General features: G+C 37.8%; 2 protein-coding genes across 4 annotated transcripts in view; one reads left to right on the plus strand and one right to left on the minus strand.

The window, feature by feature from the left end:
- The window catches only part of fbxl13 (F-box and leucine-rich repeat protein 13), a 181690-nt gene that overhangs the window by 64401 nt on the left and 92518 nt on the right, over positions 1-24771 (plus strand). The gene's annotated exons all lie outside the window — the stretch shown is intronic.
- Positions 7492-24771, minus strand: part of lrrc17 (leucine rich repeat containing 17) — a 49163-nt gene continuing 31883 nt past the window's right edge. Inside the window, exons 2-4 of the mRNA XM_059987214.1 lie at positions 18882-19760; positions 12039-12194; positions 7492-11627 (exon numbers count right to left, since the gene is read on the minus strand). Coding sequence (XP_059843197.1) covers positions 11275-11627; positions 12039-12194; positions 18882-19623 — 1251 coding nt within the window. The 5' untranslated portion in view covers positions 19624-19760 and the 3' untranslated portion in view covers positions 7492-11274. The remainder of the gene's footprint in view (positions 11628-12038; positions 12195-18881; positions 19761-24771) is intronic.

The following is a 24771-nucleotide window of genomic DNA, read 5'->3' on the forward strand; positions in this document are numbered from 1 at the left end:
TGTGTTAGCTTTAGCTGTTGTTATGCTGTATCACTTTTTGACTACTGGCAATTATATGGGCAAATATATGGATGGTTATTGACACAGACTTTGTGATTAAAGGTACTTTATCAATACCATAAATCACTTATAGCTCTCACTAGGCTGAATGTCATGTTGCATTGGAGTAATGCCATAAATTCTGCTGAATGTTTATGAAAAGTTTTCTTTAATGGCATGGCTAAGTTCCGTTCCTACATGCTGACTGAAAAATCTTATTTCTTGAGTTCCTTCCAATTTTATCATCTGCCTCCATTGCTTTTGCCATAAAACAACAATGGAAAATTACCTTCAAAATTTTAAATAGAGATGAAAGACTGATTGAAGTTGGTGGGAGAAAAATAATGACAAAGATTGCATTTAAAAATATAGATTAGGAGGGCTATCTTTTCACTTACTTTAATGCTAAATGTACTGGTCATTTACATGCAATGGTTAAAAATGAATAAAGGATATGATTTTATTATATGACCTAGAATGAATGCCCGAAGTAAATTTGTCATATCATTATTCTTTCTTTCTTTTTCAATCTTTTTATTAAATTTCATATATAAAAAAAAACAACACATAATAATGAACAGATTACAAATTCAATAAACTTGAAATTACATTAGTAATAGGATAATAATATCCTATTAAACATCAATCGACAAAAGGTACATAAATCAATCGTCTATATAAATATATATGAAAAAAAACCCAAAAATAATCATCGAAAAAAGAAAAAAAAATTGAAATTATATATGAGAAAAAATATATATTGAAAAAAAAAATACTAAACTAAACTAACATGGGCAATAATAGCACTTTATAAATATATAAAGGTGTCAAGAAAAGAACTCCGGAACTCCATACCTGAACAAGGATAAGTAGAGAAAAGGATCTGAAATAGGCCAAATTAATTCATATGAAAGTGTCGAATAAATGGTCCCCAGGTTTCTTCAAATTTAATTGAAGAATCAAAGATAGTGCTTCTGATTTTTTCCAAACTCAAATAAGAAATGGTTTGGGAGAACCACTGAAATGTAGTAGGAGGATTTACTTCTTTCCAGTTTTGTAATATAGACCTTCTGGCAATTAATGTTACAAAGGCAATCATTCGTCTGATTGAAGGGGAAAGCTGATTGCCATCTTCATTTGGTATACCGAAAATTGCAGTAATAAAATGGGGTTGTAAATCGATATTCCATACTGAGGAAATGACATCAAAAATGTCCTTCCAATAGTTATGTAAAGTGGGACATGTCCAAAACATGTGAGTCAATGAAGCCACTTCTAAGTGACATCTGTCACATTGAGGATTGACATGCGAGTAAAATCGGGCAAGCTTATCTTTAGACATATAAGCTCTATGTACAATTTTAAATTGTATTAAAGCATGTTTAGCACAAATAGAAGAGGAATTAACCATTTGTAAATTTTTTTCCCATTTATCTGTTGATATATTACATCGAAGTTCTTTTTCCCATTCTTGTCTAATTCTATCCGATATTCTGGCTGTATCTTCATAATCATGTTATAAATAAAAGCTACTAATCCCTTCTGACAAGGATTAAAAGTAAAAATCAAATCTGAAAAATCCGATGGAGTTGAATTAGGAAAAGACGGAAGAATTTTATGTAAGAAATTTCTAATTTGTAAGTATCTAAAAAAATTAGATTTAGGTAATTCAAATTTGTTGGATAGTTGATCAAAAGACATCAAAATACCTTCAAAAAAAAGATCACGAAAACATTTTATACCTTTCCTTTTCCATATACTAAAAGCTTGATCTGTCAATGAAGGTTTGAAAAAAAAATTACATAAAATAGGGCTGTCCAGAGCAAAGTTTTTCAGATTAAAGAATTTGCGAAATTGAAACCAAATTCATAGTGTATGTTTAACAACAGGGTTAGATATCTGTTTATTGAATTTGGCTAAATCAATAGGAAGAAAAGAATGGAAAATATAGAATATCCCTTAACCTCACTACATTCCAAATTTACCCACTGTGGGCACACAGGTGAATCCAAATCTAGTTTCCAGTACATTAGGTTACGAATATTATTCGCCCAATAATAAAATCTAAAGTTAGGTAAAGCTAGACCACCATCTTTTTTAGACTTTTGTAATTGCCGTTTGCTTAACCTAGGATTTTTATTTTGCCACACAAATGAGGAAATTTTTGAATCAATATTATCAAAAAAAGATTTAGGAATAAAAATTGGTAAAGCTTGGAATAAATATAAAAATTTCGGTAAAATCATCATTTTAATAGCATTAATCCGACCAACTAATGATAAAAATAAGGGAGACCATCTTGTAGTAAGTTGTTGAATTTGATGAAGCATAGGTAAAAAATTCAGTCCAAATAAATCTTTATATTTCTTGGTGATTTTTATACCTAAATAGATAAAGTTATCAGTAACAACTTTAAATGGCATCCTATCACTCAATAAGGTTTGCGCGTTTAAAGGGAATAACTCACTCTTATCTAAGTTTAGCTTATAACCAGAAAAGCTACCAAATTGAGCCAACAAGGATAAAATAGCAGGAATAGACCTACTAGGATTAGAAATATATAACAACAAATCATCAGCATAAAGCGATAATTTGTATAACTTCTCATTACGGGTAATACCAAAAATATTAGGAGACTCACGAATAGCAATAGCTAAAGGTTCTAATGCAATATTGAATAATAAAGGACTTAAAGGACAACCTTGTCTCGTACCACGAGATAATTGAAAAAAAGAGGATCTATAATTATTTGTAAGAACAGAAGCAACAGGTTTATAATATATTAATTTAATCCATGATATAAAATTAGGACTAAAATTAAAGTTTCTCAATGCATTAAATAAATATGTCCATTCCACTCTATCAAAGGCTTTTTCAGCATCTAATGAGATAACACATTCTGGGGTTGTAGGTGATGAAGTATAAATTATATTAATCAATTTTCTAATATTAAAAAAGGAATACCGATTCCTAATAAAACCAGTTTGATCTTCTGAAATAATCTGTGGTAATACCTTTTCTAATCTAATGGCTAAAATTTTTGTAAGAATCTTAGAGTCTACATTTAATAATGAAATAGGGCGATAAGATGCACATAAAGTAGGATCTTTATCTTTTTTAAGAATTAGAGAGATAGTAGCTTCATAAAACGATTGAGGTAGTCTCTTCTTAACAAACGCATCATTAAAAATTTCACATAGCCAAGGAGAAAGCAATAAAGAAAAAGTTTTAAAAAATTCTACAATAAAACCATCGGGACCAGGAGCTTTCCCTGAATTCATTGATGAGATAACCTCTCTTATTTCATCCATAGAAATAGGAGCATCAAGCAAGCTACAATCTTCATCTATCAGTTTAGGAATATTCAAGTTATTAAAAAAATTATCCATCGTAAACCGGTCACCGTCAAATTCTGATTGATATAAAGATTTATAAAAATCTTGAAAAGTGTTATTGATTTCTTTATAATCAGTAGTTAAATTACCGTCTTGTTTACGAATTTTAATAATTTGTCGCTTAGTCGAAATAGCTTTTAATTGATTAGCTAACAATTTACCAGTTCGATCACTATGAATATAAAATTGAGCCCTAGTCTTAATTAATTGATTCTCAATTGAAGAAGATAATAATAAACTATGTTCCATTTGAAGCTCAACTCTCTTCTTATAAAGTTCTTTGGTAGGAGTAACGGAATAAATCTTATCAATTTCTTTAATTTTATCCACCAATAAAGCTATATCTGAATATCTTTGTTTTCTTTTACCAGCGGAATATGAAATAATTTGTCCACGAATAAAAGCCTTGAAAGAGTCCCAAAGTATTCCTTTATCAATCTCTTCATTATAGTTTGTTGAAAAAAATAAGTCAATTTGTTGTTTTATGAAGGTAATAAATTCTGGATCATGAAGCAAAGTAGCATTAAGTCTCCAAGATCTAGTATTGAAAGAAGAGTCCGGAATCTTGATAGATAACTTCAAAGGCGCATGATCCGAAATAGCAATAGAATCGTATTTACAATCAATAACATCTGTTAATAAACGATGATCAATAAGGAAATAATCAATTCTAGAATAACTATGATAAACATGTGAAAAAAATGAAAATTCTTTATCTTTAGGGTTCAAAAACCGCCATATTTCAGTAATTCCAGAATCAACCATAAAAGAATTAATAAGTAAAGCTGATCTATTCGGAAGAGTTCGAATAGGTTTAGATCTATCCATCGAAGGATTCAAACAACAATTAAAGTCTCCACCCATAATCAACATATATTCATTCAAGTTAGGAAGAGAAGTAAATAAACGTTTAAAAAATTCAGGACAATCAAAGTTTGGAGCATAAATATTAACTAAAACAACTTTCCGATTAAAAAGTGAACCAGTTATCAACAAAAATCTACCCTGTGGATCCGAAATAATTTCATAATGTGTAAACGAAATAGAGGCGTCTATAAAAATAGACACACCCCTAATTTTAGCGGTACAATTTGAGTGAAATTGTTGACCTTTCCAGAACCTAAAAAAACGTTGATTATCCTCCCTCCTAATATGGGTCTCCTGTGCAAAAATAATATTAGCGTTCAATCTATGGAATACTTTAAATATTTTTTTACTTTTAATCGGATGATTTAAACCATTAGTATTCCACGAGATAAAGTTAATAGATTTATCCATCATACCAATATTAGTTGTGTGTATCATAAAAGGTTAAAAAGACACATAACCCACAATTTAGGAAGAAGGAAAATTGATTCAGGAACAACCGGAGATCCTGACACCTCAACAATATTAACAATTTAAAGTCAGCCCATAAACTAAAAGCAAAAAAATAAAAAGCAAAAGCGTGAAAAAAGCTCCCTCCCCCCTCCCCCCACCCTTTGAAAGAAAGCCAAGCGGCAGGCGCATAAACTAATACTAAAATTACCCCCATTTCAAGATGGCAGCTCCCTAAGAAAATTTTTTTAAGAAAAAACTATATAACACCCTAATTAAAATATAGAGTTGCAAAAAAAAAAAAAAAAATATATATATATATATATATATATATATATATATATATATATACCTACATATATATACATACATACACATACACACACACATCGGTCAAGTCAAGAAAAAAAACCAAAATAGTAAAACCAGAAAAATCATTAATAAAAAAAAATGAACATTAAAGTTTAAAAATGTAATACACCTTTAAAAAAAAAATTCCATATTCAGATACAAAGATGACGTTTCACAAGCCAAGACTTATGGGAAGAAGAAATGACATTTTGAGAAAGCCATATTACAAAATATGAATATAAATTCAGCAATCAAAAAAGTTATCAAAATAGAATTTTTTTTTAAAAAAAAAGATTTAATAGACACTATAACATATATAAAAAAAAGACTAAAAAAAAGAATTCAAAACCTTTGTTCCATTTCTAAATACAGGCAAGCAAATAAACGCTTATAAAAAGTAAAGACTTATGGGAAGAAGAAACGACATTTTGAAAAAATAATTCATGATTACAAAATACAAACGTGTATAAAAAAGGATATTATAAAAATTAAAACAGCATCTATAAGCAATAATAATAGTAGTAAAAAAAAACCCAGACCTATAGCCCAAAATAAAAAGTTATAACCCAACTTCCAGGGTTAAAACTTAAAATGAAATGGCATCCTCTCTCCAAAAAAAAACCTTCAATGTAACTCATAGTTCAAGTTGCACTAGAGGATCGATATTCTTCAACAAATTTCTTCGCTTCTTCAGGAGTGTTAAAAAAGTGTAGACTGTTGTCGGGCAGCACAATTCTAAGCTTCGCTGGATTCATTAAAGCTTGTTTAAATCCGCTCGAATGAATCTCTGCCATCACTGGTTTAAAAGCGATCCTGGCTTTCATTACTTCATACGAATAGTCCTCAACAATTCGAAATGAGTAATTTTTGTAGGAGATCATACCTTTTTTACGAGCTAACCGAATTAGAAGCTCTTTCTCACGAGGATAATGAAGGCGAACAATCACCGCTCGTGGTTTATCAGGCACAGACGAAAACCTCGCAACTCTATGAGCGCGGTCGATAACAGGTTCATTTTTCAAACCTTCACCACCGAAAATTTCCCACAGTAATTTAGAGAAAAATTCAGTTAAATCACCGGACTCAACTTTTTCGGGAATTCCGATGATGCGCAAATTCTGTCTGCGAGAACGATTTTCAAGATCAGTAATTTTAAACTTATACTGATCTAAAGTTTTAGCAGTCGACTCTATCTTCTTCTCTAACACTTCAATTGTACGTGCTTTTTCACAAATTGATTGTTCAAGAGTCGTGATCTTATTTCCAAGCTGCTGAACCACTAACGCCTGCGACTGAAACTTAGTTTCAAGCGATTTAACAACTCCTTCAAGATCGGATATTTTCGAAGTAATCCTCCTTTCCAAATTTAACAGTTTACTGTCCAATTTACCTTCTAGTCTGCCTTCCAGACCCGCCAGTTTAGTATCCAGTTTAGCATCCAGTTTAGTGTCCAAAAGAGCAGAAATTGCGTCGATGGATACAGGATCCTTAGCCGATTTCTTACTTGTAGCCATTTTAGGTTTGACAAGATTAGATCAAATATTATTTTAGGAAAAAAGGGTCAATCAAAGGTAGCAACTCATATGATTAAGTTCGAAAAGATCTAATTAAAGGGTGATTATAGTTGAAAAAATAAAGAGCGCCTAAAAGGCAGATGCTTACGTCGCCATCTTGAAACTCCACCCCCATATCATTATTCAATGGGATGTTAAAATGCTAAAATGTGGGGAAACTGAAATACTTTTATTTGGTCCTTGAGCAAATGAGCAGATTTTGGTCAATTTAAAGTTGAATTGGGAGTGGTGTCAAGCAGGTGCAATCCTAGCTTGGTTAAAATTATCCCATGGCCATATTTTCCAGCAAAGTATAACATTTTAATGCTCTTTCTCAAACAAAATGTTTACCAAGTTTTGAAAATTGTCAATATAATGAAAATCTTATATATATAAGTGGAGGGTATTGAATATAGTAAAACAGCTTTATAGTTGTGCTGAATAAGTATCTGGCATCGATTTGGTGTTGCTGGAGAGTTTGAAGTGAATGTGTTATGTAAAGAAGATAAACTGGCATAGATTAAAAACTGGAAAAATGGTGATGACTTGGAATCACATCTGTGGGAAGGAAGCCAAAGTTCTGGACTAGTGAACTAGGAAAAACTCAACATCAAGACTAATGCAGAGAAATAAATACTATTAGGACTTACAATGGAAGCGTACAAGATGTTGAATCCGTGGTGGTTACTAGTGATTTGTGCTCAACACCTATGACTGTTCAGTGAAACAGCAGGTATTTGGTTCAGGAAGTGGGTCAGAAGCTTTTAGTTAGAGAAGCTGGAAAAAGATACAGAGACACTGAAATATTTTATCAGACTTTACCAATTGTTATACTTTGTCAAAATACAGGATCTTACATTCAATTAAGGACACCAAGATACAATACATTTTAATCTCACAGTAAGATTTTTAATTGCAAGGCTAGCTTTTAACTCTTGAATGCTGCCATTGATTATTTTTTTAACAGCTATTTATAAGACGAGTCTATTGCTGGCAAGGTCAACATTTACTGCTGATTCACATTTGCTCTTTTTGAAGGCAGAGATGAGCCCCTTTTACTAATAGTTATGTCCTTTCAAAATTCTTTGAATATGATCTTTACAAGTTATGTAAGATCAAAACTATTATTCCATCTTTTGAATTTTACTTTGTTCTTTTGACACTTTTCTGTAATTGCTACTTTCATCATTTTACTCCAAACTAATACTCAATGCAATGTAGCATTTGAGTTAAAATATAGTGGTTCATTGGGCCATCTGTTAATTGGGGAGTCACTTACTTGGGACAACTCTTAAAGAACAAAAACTAATTGAGAAAATAGCTGGGATTCCTTTAATTTATTTGGAACAGGAGACTGTTGCCAAACAGTTTCCAACTAGCATCAGTCGCATCCATTTGTGTGGCCATTAGACACAGCACTGTTTAAAATGAACAGTTTTTAAATAGCATCTGTTGCATGTGCTTGTATTATGTTATCTGTTTGGACTAATGGATGCTGATTAAAAAAAGCAGTGATTTTTGATAATTTTGTTTTCTATTTTGACTTTAAAAACTTCAGATCCTTACCAAGATGTCACAAAAAGATTTGACACTAACCAAAAAAAATTACCCTACTGGACCAAATTAAAATCCATCTGCCTAACACTACTCATTGTCACTATTCAGGTGCAGGAAATCCAAGTGACACATACAAAATACTGAAGGAACAGGCAGCACCTGTGGAAATGAATAAACATTTGATGTTTTTGAGCCGAGTCCCTTCATCAAGATTGACAAGGAAGGGGGAAGATGCCAAAATACAAAGGTGGGGGGAAGGGGAAAGAAGTGAAGTGGAAGGTAATAGGTGAAGCTGGGTGGCTGGGAAAGGTCATGGGCAAGAGAAGAAGGAATCTGATAGGAGAGGAGAGTAAACTATAAGAAAAAGAGATGAAGGACGGGATCCAAGGGGAATTGATACGAAGATGAGAAGAGGCAAAAGGTCAGAGTGGGGAATAGAGGATGGTGGGAGGGGAAATTTTTTTTTGGAAGGAGAAATCAATAATCATGCCATCTGATGAAGAGTCTCGGCCCAAAAAGTCGACAGTGCTTCTTCTTATAGATGCTGCCTGGCCTGCTGTGTTCCACCAGCGTTTTGTGTGTGTTGTTATCATGTCATCTTGTTGGAAGCTACCCAGCTGGAATATAAGGTGTTGCTCCTCCACCCTGAGGGTGGCCTCATCTTGGCACAAGAGGAGGCCAATGACTGACATGTGAGAATAGGGATGGGAATCACCGGCTGGCCGAGATAAGTGGAGAGCCAAAATCTAGAGCTGCATGCTTGATACACCTGTAAGATAAATTGTGTGAAGAATGATCATTGTGTGAAGGACAACAGGGAACATCCCAAAAATGAAAGCATGAAAGTAAAAATCCAGATGTTGAGGAGGATTCAATCAATGGTTTTCCATTGTAACTGCAGGAGGCATGTATGTGTGTCTGTGTGTGTGCACGTATGCCAATATTATAAAGACGAGTCAGAGGAGCTAGCCAAATGTTGGTCATAAAGATTTTAAAGCAACAGATAGTTGTATCAATGGAAATGTTGGCACCACATTAAATTCAGGAAGAAAGATAGTGCTGATGCTGTAAGTGCAGAAACAAGTCTACAAAACTCCCTGACTTGCCTCAAAGATTTTGTTCAGTTGATATCTACAAGGCTGATGAAACAGCCCTTTTTAATTGTAATGTGCTGAACCATTCCCTTGGCTACAAACACACAACACTACCGGGTTCAGAGAAAGCAATGGATAATTTACTTACACTAGGTGTTTGCACTGATTTTGTTCTCAGCAGCTTATAATGGTTAAGTCCACTGTCAGTGAATTTTAGGAATTAATACACAGTTTTAAAGTGCTGTTGTAGTATTGCTAGTGTTCTATTTTTTTCTTACAGTATTATGTTTAAATACATAATTTGTTACTCAGTTAAATGGTAGTTTTTTAAAAATACCTTTTTAACTCTTTCAACGAAACTTCAGCTCATTGGGGCAACTGTTTAATTGGGCCAAAATGTACAGGTCTCGATGTGTCCCAATTAACCAGAACCCACTGGGAGTTTCATGTCCGTTGGCAAAGGAAACATTCTACAGCTTTACAGATTTTTGGTTACATTTTCCAATATCAGGAGTACGGTCACTGCCATGACTGCCACCATTGTACTGTGAGAAAAATTAAGATAATCAGGTAAAAGCTGGGGCAAAGAGAAAAACAAATATACAGGCAGTCCCCGAGTTTCAAACGTCTGACTTATGGACGTACTTATGGACAGACTGCCATTAAGCCTATTATATTGAAAATTTGAGTTAAATACAATGGTTCATAATAACGAATGCACGCACTACATTGTGACACTCATGAAAACATTGCACGGCTTTAGTGGTTCATTGGCTCGAGGAAGGAGAACGCTGTCCACCATTTTAATGAAGACCTTATGGAACTAGAGCAGCAGATGATTGCATTTGAAGGACCTAGGAACTCCTGAACTGAAAAAGTTTGTGACGAAAGAGTTAGCTGAAGCCTTTTGTCTCATTGAAGTAGAGATGGCAAAGTTAGAGATCCTAATACAGAGAGGTTCACCGAAGTTTACCGTGCAGATACCAAGGACCTCAGCTGCTATAAAGCCATTTATGACGAGAAAAAGAGAAGCTCTGTACAAGCCTCCCTTGATACCTACTTCAAGAAATTGACTCCAGTATTAAACCCCACCTCTCCAGCAGCAGAATCAATCCCTGACTCTAGCACCAGGTCCATCATAACGTTACCTCACCAATGCCCCTTCCGGTATGCAAGACATCAATGAAACTGTACGTAGTTACTTTTATTATTACTGTATTATTATTATTATGTACTATATTATTATGTTTAAGATGTTTTAGTGTATTTGGAAGTGTTTCTTAAGTGTTTTATATGCATAGAAAGGAAAAATATATACTATATACTAAGACAAACATTTGACTAACTGACGCTAAATAAGACTGGATGTACCTGTTCTGACTTACGTACAAATCTGACTTAAAGACAGGCTTAGGAACGGATCTCGTTCATAACCTGGGGACTGCCTGTATAAAAAGTCTGGCTATGAAATCTGAATTCATGAATAACAATACAGAAATTAAATGGGATTTTCTGTTTGTTTCTTTACATAGATACATAAAAACAACTTGTAAAACTTTTCAATGCATGGTACAATATCATAACAGCACAAAATAATAAGGCATTGAAAGGTGCTTATTGACTAGAAAGTATAATATCTTTAGCTGGTGTATTCTTTATTATGCTACAAACATGCAGCTTTCTAAATTGCAACAAAGAATATGATACCTTACAAAGTTTCATGAGAAATGCAGCCATACAATAAGATATATAAGTATCAACTTTCTCAGTACTAATGCTGTATCAGGAAAAGCTTATTGAAATTCCATGAATGAGGTGGAATGTGTGTAATATGAACCCTTTATACTAACCTATACAGACTAGAACAATGTGATTTTGACATATCTAATGCCTGTATGAAATTTGGTTATATACATATTCTATCTCATATTTAAAGGACAAGCATGAAATATTTAAAACTTCAACATATCAAGGTATCTTTCTGGTTTCTTCCTCTTCTAACTTATCAGAATCATAAGGATCAAAATCTGCTACTGACTTTTCTTTGGGGCAACCCTCATAATATTTTTTAATGTAACGCTGCACAGTCCAGCCCTTGTATTCACTGGGCTCTGTACATTCAAGGCCTTCAAACTCCACAGTGTAGTGAACTTGCAGCCAATAAGCCAAGTAGTGGATCTCATAATCACACCTCCACCTGTTTTGGGTAAGAACTATCCTCTCGATAAAATAGAGGTGCTCCAAGACTCCATATTCAAAGTTATATAAAAGATTTCCAGATAGATCCAGTTCCTTCAGACGGAGAAGACCAACAAAGGCAGCTGAAATTGAAAAATATCATAATAGGTTTTCCTTGGAAATTATTTCATATGTTTTATTTTAAATATAGTTTATTTTGATCATTTCATCAAACTGAAATGTGCTATCATTTTTTTTCAAGACTGCTACTAAATGGCACAAAATTTGTAAGAGTGGATTCTTGTGTTTTCAGTTTATTTATATACATAGGTTACATGTTTTAGTAATATTTTTCAAACTTATCAATGGTGGCTGGATACTTTCTTGTCTTTGTGATTTACATAAACAGAAGCTATTCATAAGATTGAAAATTGTACCTCAATATTTACAATATATTTTTATACTCTAAGATAGATTTTTTAATTTGCAGACTATAAAATTCATTTTTTCGAAAACAGCATATTTACAATTGCATATACTGGGAATGTTCTTACCAGGATTTATGTGATCTATTGCATTGCTGCTGAGATTTAATAGTTCTAATTCTTTAAATTTCATGAAATTCCTGGCATCCAATCGCTTGATTTTGTTTCTTGAAAGATCAATTTCCAGTACTTCATCAGGTATGTTTTTGGGAACATTTTCCAAATCTGTAAAAAAAATGTTAAGGGTAAAGTATTAATGTTAAACATAAATATATGTACAAAAATAGAGGAACGGACTGAGGAATGTGCAGCAGGTTGGGATAGAAAAGCAGGAGTGCATTGACGAAGAAAAGGAATTAAAAGTCAGGTGATAGGGAGGAACGGGGAATGCAAAAAGAGCAGAAAAAGAATGATCAGAGAAGAAAAGAACAAAGTCAGTAGTCCCATTGATGGAAGAGTTCCAGGAGCCACTCAAGAGAAATATGTATAGTGGGGGTAAAAGTAGGTGTTCTGATAGGTATTTACAAGCTTAAAAATGTGCCATTTGTTTTCGTAGGAAGTCTTCTGCTTATTTTTTTTTTCCCAGTCCAACTTTTCTCTGTTGTATAATTCCAGCATCCTGTACATTCCCTCTTCAGGTATGGGTGCTGCCAAATTAGCAGAGTACATTTTGGGCTGTGGGGCATCTCAAGAGATACTTCTCCCAATATACAGAATATTCATTTAAATAAAGACTTCAGAATTGCATGAGGACATTGTATTTGCCAAATACTACTTATATTCTGATATGTTTGTTTATTTATTCCCATTTATCCTTAGGGCCAGTTCTCTCTCTGGCCCATTCAAAATCTTTGTTGTCTGTTTCCTCTCATTCTCTTTGACAGAAGGTCGTTATGCTGGATTCCAGTGACGTGGCTAGTGATATGGTATCAGAATCAGAATCAGATTTATTATCACTGACATGTGTTGTGAAATTTATTCTTTTGAGACAGAAGTAAAAAATGGGATTAATGTATATCGGGGGAAAAAAGGGCTCATTTTTATTTTGTCTGTTCGACTCCATATCTGGACTGTATGGTGGGCAAGGAAAGAGGTGATGATGGTATCTAGAATTGATAAATGTGAGTTGGAAGATTGTTGGGATGCCAACATCATGGAACTGGCAGAGTGTCAGTGTGAAGTAGGATCTCACTGTAGGGAGCTGTCAGATGGCAGACTACATATGGCAGATATGTAGTCTAAAGGGAAAGTATTCCTTCGAAGACTGTTCATTGTGAACTTTACACACCAGGGTTAAAAAGCAAATGGGGCCTGTTGGGACTTGTCTGCGGAGTGGGAGATTGCTTGGGTTATTGGTAACTTAGCAAGGGCCAATAAAAAGAAGCAAGGTATAAGAGGAGTGGCCATTGTAGGAGTGGACTAGTGTTAGAGTGGTCACCTATTTCATAGAATCATAGAACGTTGCAGCACATAATCAAGCCCTTTGGCCCAGTTAGTCCATGGTGAACTATTAATCTGCCTAGTCCCATTGACCTGTACCCAGACCATAGCCATCCATACCCCTCCCATCCATGCACCTATCTAAATTTCTCTTAAATGTGGAAATCGAACCCACATCTACCACACTTTCACCATCTGAGTGAAGAAATTCCTCCTCATGTTCCCCTTAAACATTTCACCTTTTACCCAACTTCAGTGGAAAAAGCCTGCTTGCACTTACCCTATCTATACCTCTTGTAATTTTGTATACTTATATCAAATCTCCCTTCATTCTCCTACTCGCTAGGGAATAAGGTCCAAAACTATCTCTGTAACTAAGTTCCTCAATTCCTAGCAACATCCTTGTAAATTTTCTTCGCATTCTTTCGATCTTATTGACATCTTTTCTGTAGGTAGGTGACTGAAATTGCATGCAATATTCCAAATTAGGTCTCATCAACATCATATAAATCTTCACCATACTGTGTGTGACATTCAAACATATGCACTCACTACCTTGATTTATGAAGGCCAATATGTCAAAGAATTTCTTTGTGACTTTATCTATTTGTGATGCCACTTTCTAAGAATTATGGATTTGTATTCCCAGATCCCTCTGGTCTACTGCACTTCTCAGTACCCTGCCACTCACCATGTAAGATCTACCCTGGTTGATGCTCTGAAAGTGCAACACCTCACACTTGTCTGCAGCAAATTCCACTTGCGATTTTTCAGCCTATTTTTCCAGCTGCTCCAGATCTAGCTGCAAGCTTTAATTGTCTTCCTTGCTGTCAACTACACCCCAAATCCTGGTGTTATCCACAGCTTTACTGATCCAGTTTACAATATTATCATCCAGATCATTGATATAGATGAAAACAACAATGGACCTACACTGATCCCTACAACACCCCACTAGTCACAGGTCTCCAGTCAGGGAGGAAATCATGTACTACCACTCTTTGGCTTCTCCAGTGAAGCTAATGTCTAATCCAATTTACTACCTCATTTTGAATGCCAAGCAACTGAACTTTCTTAACCAGCCTCCCATGCAGAATTTTATCAAAGGCCTTGCTGAAGACTATGTTGTCAATATCCACTACCTGACTTTCATCAACTTTCTCGGTCACTTCCTTGAAAAACTATAAGATTGTTTAGGTGTGACCTATCATGTACAAAGCCATGTTGGCTATCCCTAATTAGTCCCTGTCTATACAAATGCTTACTATATCCGGTCCCATAGAATAACTTTCAATAACTTACCCACTATTGATGTCATGCTCACCAGCCTATAATTTCCTAATTTATTTCTTAGATCCTATCTTAAAAATGGAACGATTTCCTGCTTGCCTGTGCTCCTCTCTTTGCTTCTGCCCCCTTCTTTTCCGGTCTTGATAAAAGGTCTTAGCCTGAAAAATCAACTGTCCATTTCCCTCCATAGATGCTGCCTGACCTGAGATTTTTTTAATTTAGAGATTCAGCATGGAACAGGGCCTACCGGCCCAATGAGATGCACAGCCCAGCAACCCACCTATTTAACACGAGCCTAATCACATGACAATTTATAATGACAACTTAACCTACTAACTGGTAAGCCTTTGGACTTTGTGAGGAAACTGGGGCATTCAGGGGAAACTAACAGGAACAGAGAATGTATAGCATTTTGTGTTGCCCAAGATTTTGAGCAGCTGCAAAATCACTGTGTCTTCGTAGATGATGAAGAAGCTTTGAGCAGTCAGCAGCTAAATGTTCAGCCTCTGACTTTTTTTTACAATCATATCATTTAAATTGCTGGTACAGTTAAGTTCCCAGTTAATGGTGACTTCCATTACCTGGTGCAGTCAATGGACCTGGGGTGCAATGTTGGGATGCACTGGGTGTCCCATAGGCCTTCCAGCTAATAGATATTTTATTTATAAACACAAAAGATTCTCCAAATGCTGGTAATGCAGAGTAACATATGCACATATTGGAGGAACTCAGAAACATAGAAAACCTACAGCACAATACAGGCCCTACACCCACAAAGTTGTGCCAAACATGTCCCTACCTTAGAAATTACTAGGCTTACCCATAGCCCTCTAATTTTCTAAGCTCCATGTGCCTATCCCAAAGTCTCTTAAAAGACCCTATCATATCTGCCTTCACCACCAAGGTCAGGAAACATTATGGTAAGGAATAAGCAGTTGACATTTTGGCCTGAGTCCCTTCATCAGGACTAATTTATTTATCTCTTTTTTCTACATTTGAACAAGCTTCTAATGAAGTTTGGAGCTTGAATTTAAACTAATCATCACTCAAAGTTAACTAAATGTGTTTGACACAATGTCAATAATACAGTTATATTCACAAATAAACATTTCAGACTTGCAATTCTGGGTAAGAAAAGTAAAACTCAAAGGTAATGTTCTACATATAGCAACCTTTTATTGAGTACTGTGTATTGAAATTCAGTCTTACAATTAATATGTAATATTAATATAATGTAATATTAATATAAGGGGCTGATAGTGATGAAAATGCCCATCTCACTGGCTGCATAATTCTGCTTAACCTAAAGCCTTCTCTGTGGTAGCAAGCTTACTGGCCGTCACCCAACATTATGGTTGTGTGATATTTCTGCAGTCGCCATTTATTTACAACTGGACTTGTATCAAAATAAATAATATATGCTATTAGCAGATAAATTTAAATATTGGCAATGCTCAATTTAACTCCCTAATAGTGTTCAGATAGAAATGACATAAGATTACTTTGGTATATGACAAATTAATGTTAATTGGTTTTATTGTTATCATTGTTCCTTCTAAACATTCCTAAATTGTGAGTTTTCTTTTTGCAAAGCAAAATATTGCAAATACTGGAAACTTGAAATTATAACAGAAAATGCTAGAATTACTAAGCAGAAAAAAGAAAAAATGTTGATGTTTCGTGTTAGTGATCTCTCATTAGGACTATATTTCTGGTTTTAGAAATTGTCATTGATCTGAAATGTTAATTCTGTTTCTCTTCACAGTTGTCTCATTTGTTGAGCGTATTCTGTATTTGTTGCTATCAAAGCAGATCTTGTCACGAAAGAACATATTTTTCAGATTCACACAAAGACAGTTTTGCTGTTGAATCAAAATATAGAATGAATGAAAGAAAGGGATCATTGGAGGAAATGATGGAATGAATTAAAAGGTTGATAAAAGGTTGTATTTCCTCTGCCTGAGAAGCTCAATGTGGCATGAACTTTAACATTTAGCTATCAAGGAATGACATCAAAGAGCATTTCTTCACTGAAAGAATTATAGAAATCTGATGGACAACAGTTAAATAATGCAATTAAATAACCCTAACCCTCGCATTAAACCCTCGAATAATGGTAATGGACAACTTGTGTAGAAGTTTGTCGAAATATTAGATGTCATGCTGAGTCTTTGCAAACTTCTAAGGAAGTAGAGGTGCTTCAGTGCTTTTTTTTCATAATTGCTCTTAAATGCTGATAACACTAGGAATTGAAAGTTGCTAACCCTTCCCCCTCTGATCTCTTGGAGCTCTAGTTTCCTCCTCTCAAAGTCAATAATCAACTCTTTGGTCTTGCTGACATTGAGTACAAGGTTATTGTTATGGCACCATTCAGTCAGATTTTCAACCTCCCTTTTATATGCTGATTCATCACCACCTTTGATTTGGCATCAGGAAATGTAATTATGGCACTGGAGCTGTGCTTAGCCACTGTCATAAGTGTCAGGCAAGTAGAACAAGGGAGCTAAGCACACAGTCTTGTAGTGCACCTGTGCTTATGGAGATTGTGGAGAAGACGGTTTTGCCAATCCGAACAGACAAGGGTCTACAAGTGAGGAAATAGAGGATCCAGTTGTACAAGGAGGTATTGAGGCTAAGGTCTTGAAGCTTATTGATCAATTTTGAGGGATGATCACATTGAATACTGAGCTGTAGTTGATAAAGAGCATCCCGATGTATGCATCTTTGTATATCAATCTGCTCAACCTTTCTCAATAACTCAGTCATTTAAATCCCAGCAACATCCTTGTTTACTCTTTCCAGCATAATGACATATTTCTTATAGCAGGGTGACCTAAACAGAACCACAATATTCCAAATGTGACCTCACAAACATCATTTACAACTGCTACTTAACATCTCAACTTCTATACTCAGTGCCCTGACTGATGAAGGCAAGTATGCCAAAATCCTTTTTCACTACCATTTCTAACTGTGACATCACTTTCAAGAACCATGAACTTGTTCTCCTATGTCCCTCTGTTCTACAATGCTCCCTAGGACTCTACACTGTATTGTAGAAGTCCTACGTTCATTTCTCTTCTCAAAATGCTACATTTCACACTCATCTAAATTAAACAACTTGCATTTCTTGGCTCATTTAGCTAATCAAGATCCCTCTGTATATACTGATAACCCTCTATTTTAGTATGATCTGCAACTGCAATTATTTTTGAAAATTAAAAAATAATAACATTTGTGTTTTGTCTCCATGAATTCACTTGATCCCAACTTCCCTTCCCTCTTTATTTCAATTCCCATTTTGCATCATTTAATTATGCTACCATGTACATGCTTCCATAGATTCTGTGTGTCTCATTAAGTATTCTTCAATTAGATTAGTTAAGGATATATTCAGTTGTTTACTCAGTTCACTAGCAATCCAGCTACTCTAGAGGGCAGAGTAGTTTTAGTTTTCTAGTTAGTGCCAATTCCATTGCAGTAAAAACCATATTGTTTAACGTAAACCATTTGGACCAATGTTATATGCAAAACACACAAAATGCTGAAGGGGCTTAGCAGGCCAGGCAGCGTCTACAGAAAAGAGTGCAGTTGACACTTCAGGCCAAGGTGCCGACTGTACTCTTTTCCATAGATGCTGCCTGGCCTGCTGAGTTCCTCCTGTATTTTGTGTGTTGCTTGGATTTCCAGCATTTGCAGATCTTCTCTTGTTTGTGATGTCATATGTGAAGATTGCAAAAAGAACTTGTGTTAAATAATTCAATCAGAAAATGTGCCTTTTTAAATCTGTCATCATAATCTTTACAAGATACAAGATTACTTGAATTTGTTTACATAACTTTCATTAAATTGTAAAGATGTACTTTGGAAACATAATTATTTATAAGTCATTGCAGAATTGATTAAGTGAAAAACTTAACTAAATTACAAGGCTTTCATTCCTGATTATCCAGTTTATGAAATAGCCGTTGATAGATATCTTTTGGAAGAACTCTTAAAACAAAAGAATAACCATTCTAAACATGGTTTTGGGACAATTCCAAAAGTGTAAGCTCTATATGTCATTATGGTTAGACTGATGGAAGGCAGCAAAGACTTGCATTGCTTTGTAAGTCTATTACTGAGTGATAACTAAAGGGCTAACAGTTCAAAGTAGAAGTATAATTCAGAAGTCATACTAACCTTTATTTTGACAGTCTATTCTTGACTTTGGAAAAATGTAAATGTTGCATTCTGTGGAATCAGGAGGAGTAAGTACTGGTGCAGGAAGCTGATCTTTAGAACAGAGCAAGCTCACATTGACAGTCTTCAGTTTATAACCAGCTAATTCTTTTGGACTTTTACACTTGGCCAAGGTGCCTAAATTTCGTTGGCCAGGTATCTGTAACTTCCTAACTATTTGTTCTAGTTCACAGCTGCAATTCCAGGGGTTGCCATAGATACGCAGGTATTCTAGTTTAGGGATAGGAATAAAGATGTCCTCTACAATAAATTGTAATTCATTGTGCTGCAGCAATAGTGTTTCTAGTTCATCCAAGCCATCAAAAGCATCTGCTTCAATACTTGTTATGGCATTCCGTTGCAAGTCAAGGCTCTTCAACTTTTTTAATGTCAAAAATGTAAAGTTTTTTAAAATTTCAATTTTATTTCCTGCTAATTGTAAATGGACAACATCCACTGGCAAATTACGAGGAACTGTAATGAGCTGCTGATCTTGACAAGTTAAAAGTTTCTCATTCACATACAGACTTGCACTACATTTGGTTCTGAGGAACTGAGCATATCTTTTGACGTGACTGGATCTGTCTCTGAGGCAATTTTCACCACAGTTCTTCATTCTGTTTCTTTGGCTGCCATTTCTTCTTTTCATGAACTCAGCTGCTCTACAAAGAAGGAGTAACATAATAATCCTAACCACTTGCATCCTGACATCCAGATGGTCCCTGTAACCAAGTGATGACTTGATAGGACAGAGGAATCCAATGAAATTTGAGAGCCAAGGTAGCCTTAAGTGTTTTTGACTTTGGACTGATTTAAACACGTTTTTCCTTGCAAGGCAGTCTGTAAAAGGAGAAAAAGTACATGGTCACATGTGATGTTATATATGTAGAAGACCACTAAAGTTAAAAATATTTCAGATTTACAGATTACATAACATGCAAAGTATTTCAATTTTTAACAAAGAGAAAAAGGAATAAAATTATATTTTGTGCTTTAGCTTAAAATGAATGATACTAAGTCAACAACTATATTGGCACTCCCTTCTCTAGACCAGGGAACTATATCCTATACTTGAATATGCGATCCAGCTGGTACTGATAGCAGGAGGCACAAAGGTGACCTAGAGTCAGTGAAGGGATGGAAATAGGCACAGGAAAAGTTTTTAAGGGGTGGTAACTATAGGAGAATTCACATGTCTGATTCTAAGTACATGGATTTATTTAAGCTGGTCTCCTTCAAGCTGCACAAAAATAATCCTCATCTGTCTTGTGAGGTCCTGCCCCGTACTATTTGCATGCTATGCATATGCCAACATATTTCTCTATGTGACAGGCTTGTATAAATCTTGGTACCACTCATATATCTAAATCCCTTCATGCACAAGCACATAGGAAGTAGAATGTAGGTGTATGTAAGATCCAGAACCAAACTGGTGTTCTACAAGAGTGTGCAGGAAATTGTAATCAGATTTCTTTTACATTAAACTCCTTCACTTCTTACACAAAGATATTGTGCTACAATAAGATAGGCCATTTGGCCCATGGACTCTACTCCACCATTTCATCTTGGTTGATTGATTTTCCCTCTCAGTCCCAATCTCCTGCCCCCCACCCCTCTCCATATCGCCCATGCCATGACCAATCAAAAATCTGTCAATCTCTGCCTTAAATATACATAAAGACGGCCTCCACAGCTGGCTGTAGCAGCAAATTCCACAGATTCACCACTCTCTGGCTAAAGAAATTCCTCCTTATCTCTGTTATAAAAGGACACCCCTCTTTGAGGCTGTGTCCTTTGGTCTTAGATACTCCCCCATAGGAAACATCCTTTCCACATCCACTCTATCAAGGCCTTTCACCATTCTTTTTTTCTCCAGTCCTGCCAAAGGGTCTTGGACTGAAATGTCAACTGTACTTTTTTTCCATTGATACTGCCTGGCCTGCTGAATTCTTCCAGCATTTTGTGTGTGTTGCTTTCACCATTCAATAGGTTTCAATTAGGTCACCCCTCATACTTCTGAATTCAAGCGAATCCAAGCACAGAGCCATCAAATGCTCTTCATATGATAATCTCTTCAATCCCGAAATCATTTTTGTGAACCTTCTTTGAGTCCTCTCCAGTTTCAGCACTTCATTTCTGAGATAAGGGGCCCAAAACTGCTCACAACATTACAAGGGAGGCCTCACCACTGCTTTATAAAATCTCAACGTTACATCCTTGCTTTTATATTCTAGTCCTCTTGCAATGAATGTTAACATTGCATTTCCCCTTCTCACCGCAGACCCAACCTGCAAATTAACTTTTAGGGAATCATGTACAAGGATTCCCAAGTCTCTCTGCATTTCAGTTTTTTTTGTATGTTCTCTCCACTTAGAAAATAGTCAGCTGATGCACCGTCAATAACTCTCAGAGATGGGAGGTGAACGATAGGCTTTTATTAGCAGCAAAAGGGAGCACGACATCTCGGAGACTGAGGGAGGAGCAGTGCTTCCAATTGCCTTTATACTGGGGTCTGTGGGAGGAGCCACAGGAGCAGTCAGCAGAGGGGCGTGTCCAGACAAGTATACATAGTTTACCACAGTCACCCCCACCTCTGTTTTAAAATAGAGCCCCCATGGGGCAAATTTTCTTACAAGTATATTTACAGGTTAAGTCTATCAGGCGGTCGAGTCTGTTGCTGTGATCTACGTAGCACCGGTGGTAATTCCACCAGTGCCGGTGGTTGTGCTGGCTCCGGCCTGATTTGAGGTGCCAGCCCGTAAGGCATCAGTAATCCCTCATACGTGTGCGTGGTGCCCGGTATGGGAGAGTCGTGAGGAGTCTGTGTAGGGCTTGGTGTGCGCAGTGTCTCGTGAGTATATACATTGGTGGGTACGGGGTTCATAGTCACCGTGAAGTGTTCGGGGTAGGGGTCTGGTGCTCCTGCGGGCACCAGGTTGCAGACGGAGACCGTATCCTCCCGCCCATCAGCTAAGACCACGTAGGCATACTAGGGGTTTGCATGAAGTAGGTGAACCCTCTCGACCATCGGGGAGTATTTATTGCTCCTCGCATGTTTCCGGAGCAGCACTGGCCCTGGGGACGTCAGCCAAGCCAGTAGGGTGGTCCCAGTGGCAGACTTCCTGGGAAAAGAAAAGAGTCGCTCATGAGGGGTGGCATTGGTGGACGTGCATAACAGGGAGCGATGGAGTGGAGTGCCTCGGGGAGGACCTCCTGCCAGCGAGAGACCGGCAATCCCTTTGACCTAAGGGCTAAGAGTGTGGCCTTCCACACCATGACATTCTCCCTCTCCACCTGTCCATTCCACTGGGGACTATAGCTCGTGGTCCTACTAGTAGCAATACCCCTAGCCAGCAGGAACTGGCGCAACTCATCACTCATAAACAAGGACCCTCTATTACTGTAGATATAGCAGAGATATCCGAACAGAGTAAAGAGCTGGCGCAGGGCTTTTATGACGGACGTGGCAGTGGTATCGGGGCAGGGGATGGCAAAGGGGAACTGTGAGTACTCGTCGATGATGTTGAGAAAGTACACATTGCAGTCGGTGGAGGGAAAGGGGCCGTTAAAGTCAACACTCAGTCACTCAAAGGGGTAGGTGGCCTTGATAAGTTGTGCCATTTCAGGACGGTAGAAGTGCGGTTTGCACTCAGTGCAGACTTGACAGTCCCTGGTCATCGTCCTGATTTCCTCAAGGGAGTAAGGCAGGTTACGGGCTTTCACAAAATGGTAAAGCCAGGTGACTCCTGGGTGGCAAAGATCTGCATGGAGGGCGTATAGCCAGTCAAGCTGCGTGCTGGCACATGCTCCCCGGGATAGGGCATCAGGGGGCTCATTGAGCCTTCCAGGCCGGTACAGGATGTCATAGTTGTTGGTGGATTCTATTCTCCACCTCAAAATTTTATCATTTTTGATTTTGCCCCACTGTTGGTTGCTAAACATGAACGCAACTGAGCACTGGTCGGTCAGCAAGGTGAACCGTTTGCCGGCGAGTTAGTGCCTCCAGTGCATAATAGCTTCCACTATGACCTGGGCTTCTTTCTCCACTGCGGAGTGCCAAGTTTCAGGGTCTTGAAGGGTACGAGAGAAGAATGCTATCGGCCTTCCTACCTGATTGAGGGTAGCAGCCAGCGCAAAGTCGGAGGCGTCACTCTCTACTTGGAAGGGAATGGTCTCGTCCACCGCATGCATCGTTGCTTTGGCAATGTCCTCTTTAATGCGGCTGAAGGCCGCGTGGGCCTCTGCTGAGGGGAAATGCGGTGAACTTGATCAGGGGGCGGGCCTTGTTTGCGTAGTGAGGGACCCATTGGGCGTAATAGGAAAAGAAGCACAGGCACCGTTTGAGAGCTCTGAGGGTGGTGGGAAGAGGGAGTTCCAAAGTTCCAACAGGGGGCGCATACGGTCAGGATCAGGGCCAATGACCCTGTTCTCCACGACATACCCAAGGATAGCAAGTCGGCTAGTTCCGAACACACACTTGTCCCTGTTATAGTTAAGGTTAAGAGCTTTGGCTGCTTGGAAAAATTGTTTGGAGGTTGGTGTCGTGATCCTGCCAGTCGTGACTGATGTTATCCAGATATGGGAATGTGGCCTTCAGTTGGCACTGGTTCACTATCCGGTCCATTTCCCTCTGGAAGACAGAGACACCATTCGTGACACCGAAGAGGATGCGCATGAAGTGATAGAGCCTGCCGCCCGCCTCGAAGGTGGTGTGGGGCGGTCCTCCGGGTGGATGGGAAGCTGATGGTAAGCGGATTTCAGGTCTATGGTCGAGTACACCTTGTACTGAGCTATCTGATTGACCATATTCGCGATGCGGGGTGGGGGTACGCGTCAAGCTGCGTGAACCTATTGATGGTCTGGCTATAGTTCATGACCATCCTATTTTTCTGCCCGGTCTGAACAACGACCACCTGGGCCCTCCAAGGACTTGTGCTTGGCTCAATGATCCCCTCCCTGAGTAGCCGCTGCACCTCTGACTGAATGAAGGCCCTGTCCCCCGCGCTGTACCTACTGCTTTTACTTGCCACAGGTTTACAGTCGGGGTTCAGGTTGGCGAACAGCGGTGGGGGAGGGATCTTGAGGGTGGAGAGGCTGCAAGTGGTGTCAGTAGCACGGCTGTTGGCATGGTGTTGGGTGGGATGTGTGGGTCGGAGTGTGTGTGTGTGTTTGGTCAGTAGCGGGGTATGTGACGAAGTCCCACAGAACTGAGGATTTCTGACAGTGATTGGTGGGTGGGGCCTGTCATACTCCATTGTCACACTTTTCAGGTGGCTTTGGAAGTTGAGCCCCAATAGCACAGGAGCACACAGTTGAGGCATGACCAGTAACGCAAAGTCCCGATATTCTGTGCCCTGCACCAACAGTATCGCTACACAACCCCCCCCGCCTGCCCTGGATGTCTGTGGAATGCAATCCAGAAGCCATGGTGACCCTCTGGCTTACCGGTTGTGTCACGAGACCTCAGTGTCGCACCGTGTCCAGATGAATAAAACTCACAGTACTGCCCGTGTCAAACAAGCAGCTAGTCCTGTGCCCCTCCACCAGGATGTCCATCATTGACCTTGTGAGCTGGTGTGGAGTGCTTTGGTCGAGGGTCACGGAGGCCAGAGATGCATCGCCGTCTTGGTATCCGGTAAGCACCTGTGGGTTGGAGGTGGGGCGAATTGGTGCCGACAAAGATGGCCGCCCTCATGCCTCGCACGCGGCAGGCAGGCAAGATGGCGGTGACCAAGATGGCGACCCCATGCCTTGCACGCGGTGCTGCTCGACCCCGCTCGTAGTTTGGACTTACAGGCCTTGGCGAAGTGGCCCTTCTTTCCTCAGCTGGAGCAGGTAGCTTCTTGGGCTG

Source organism: Hypanus sabinus, chromosome 13 (assembly GCF_030144855.1).
Source record: "Hypanus sabinus isolate sHypSab1 chromosome 13, sHypSab1.hap1, whole genome shotgun sequence".
Taxonomy (NCBI): Eukaryota; Metazoa; Chordata; class Chondrichthyes; order Myliobatiformes; family Dasyatidae; genus Hypanus; species Hypanus sabinus.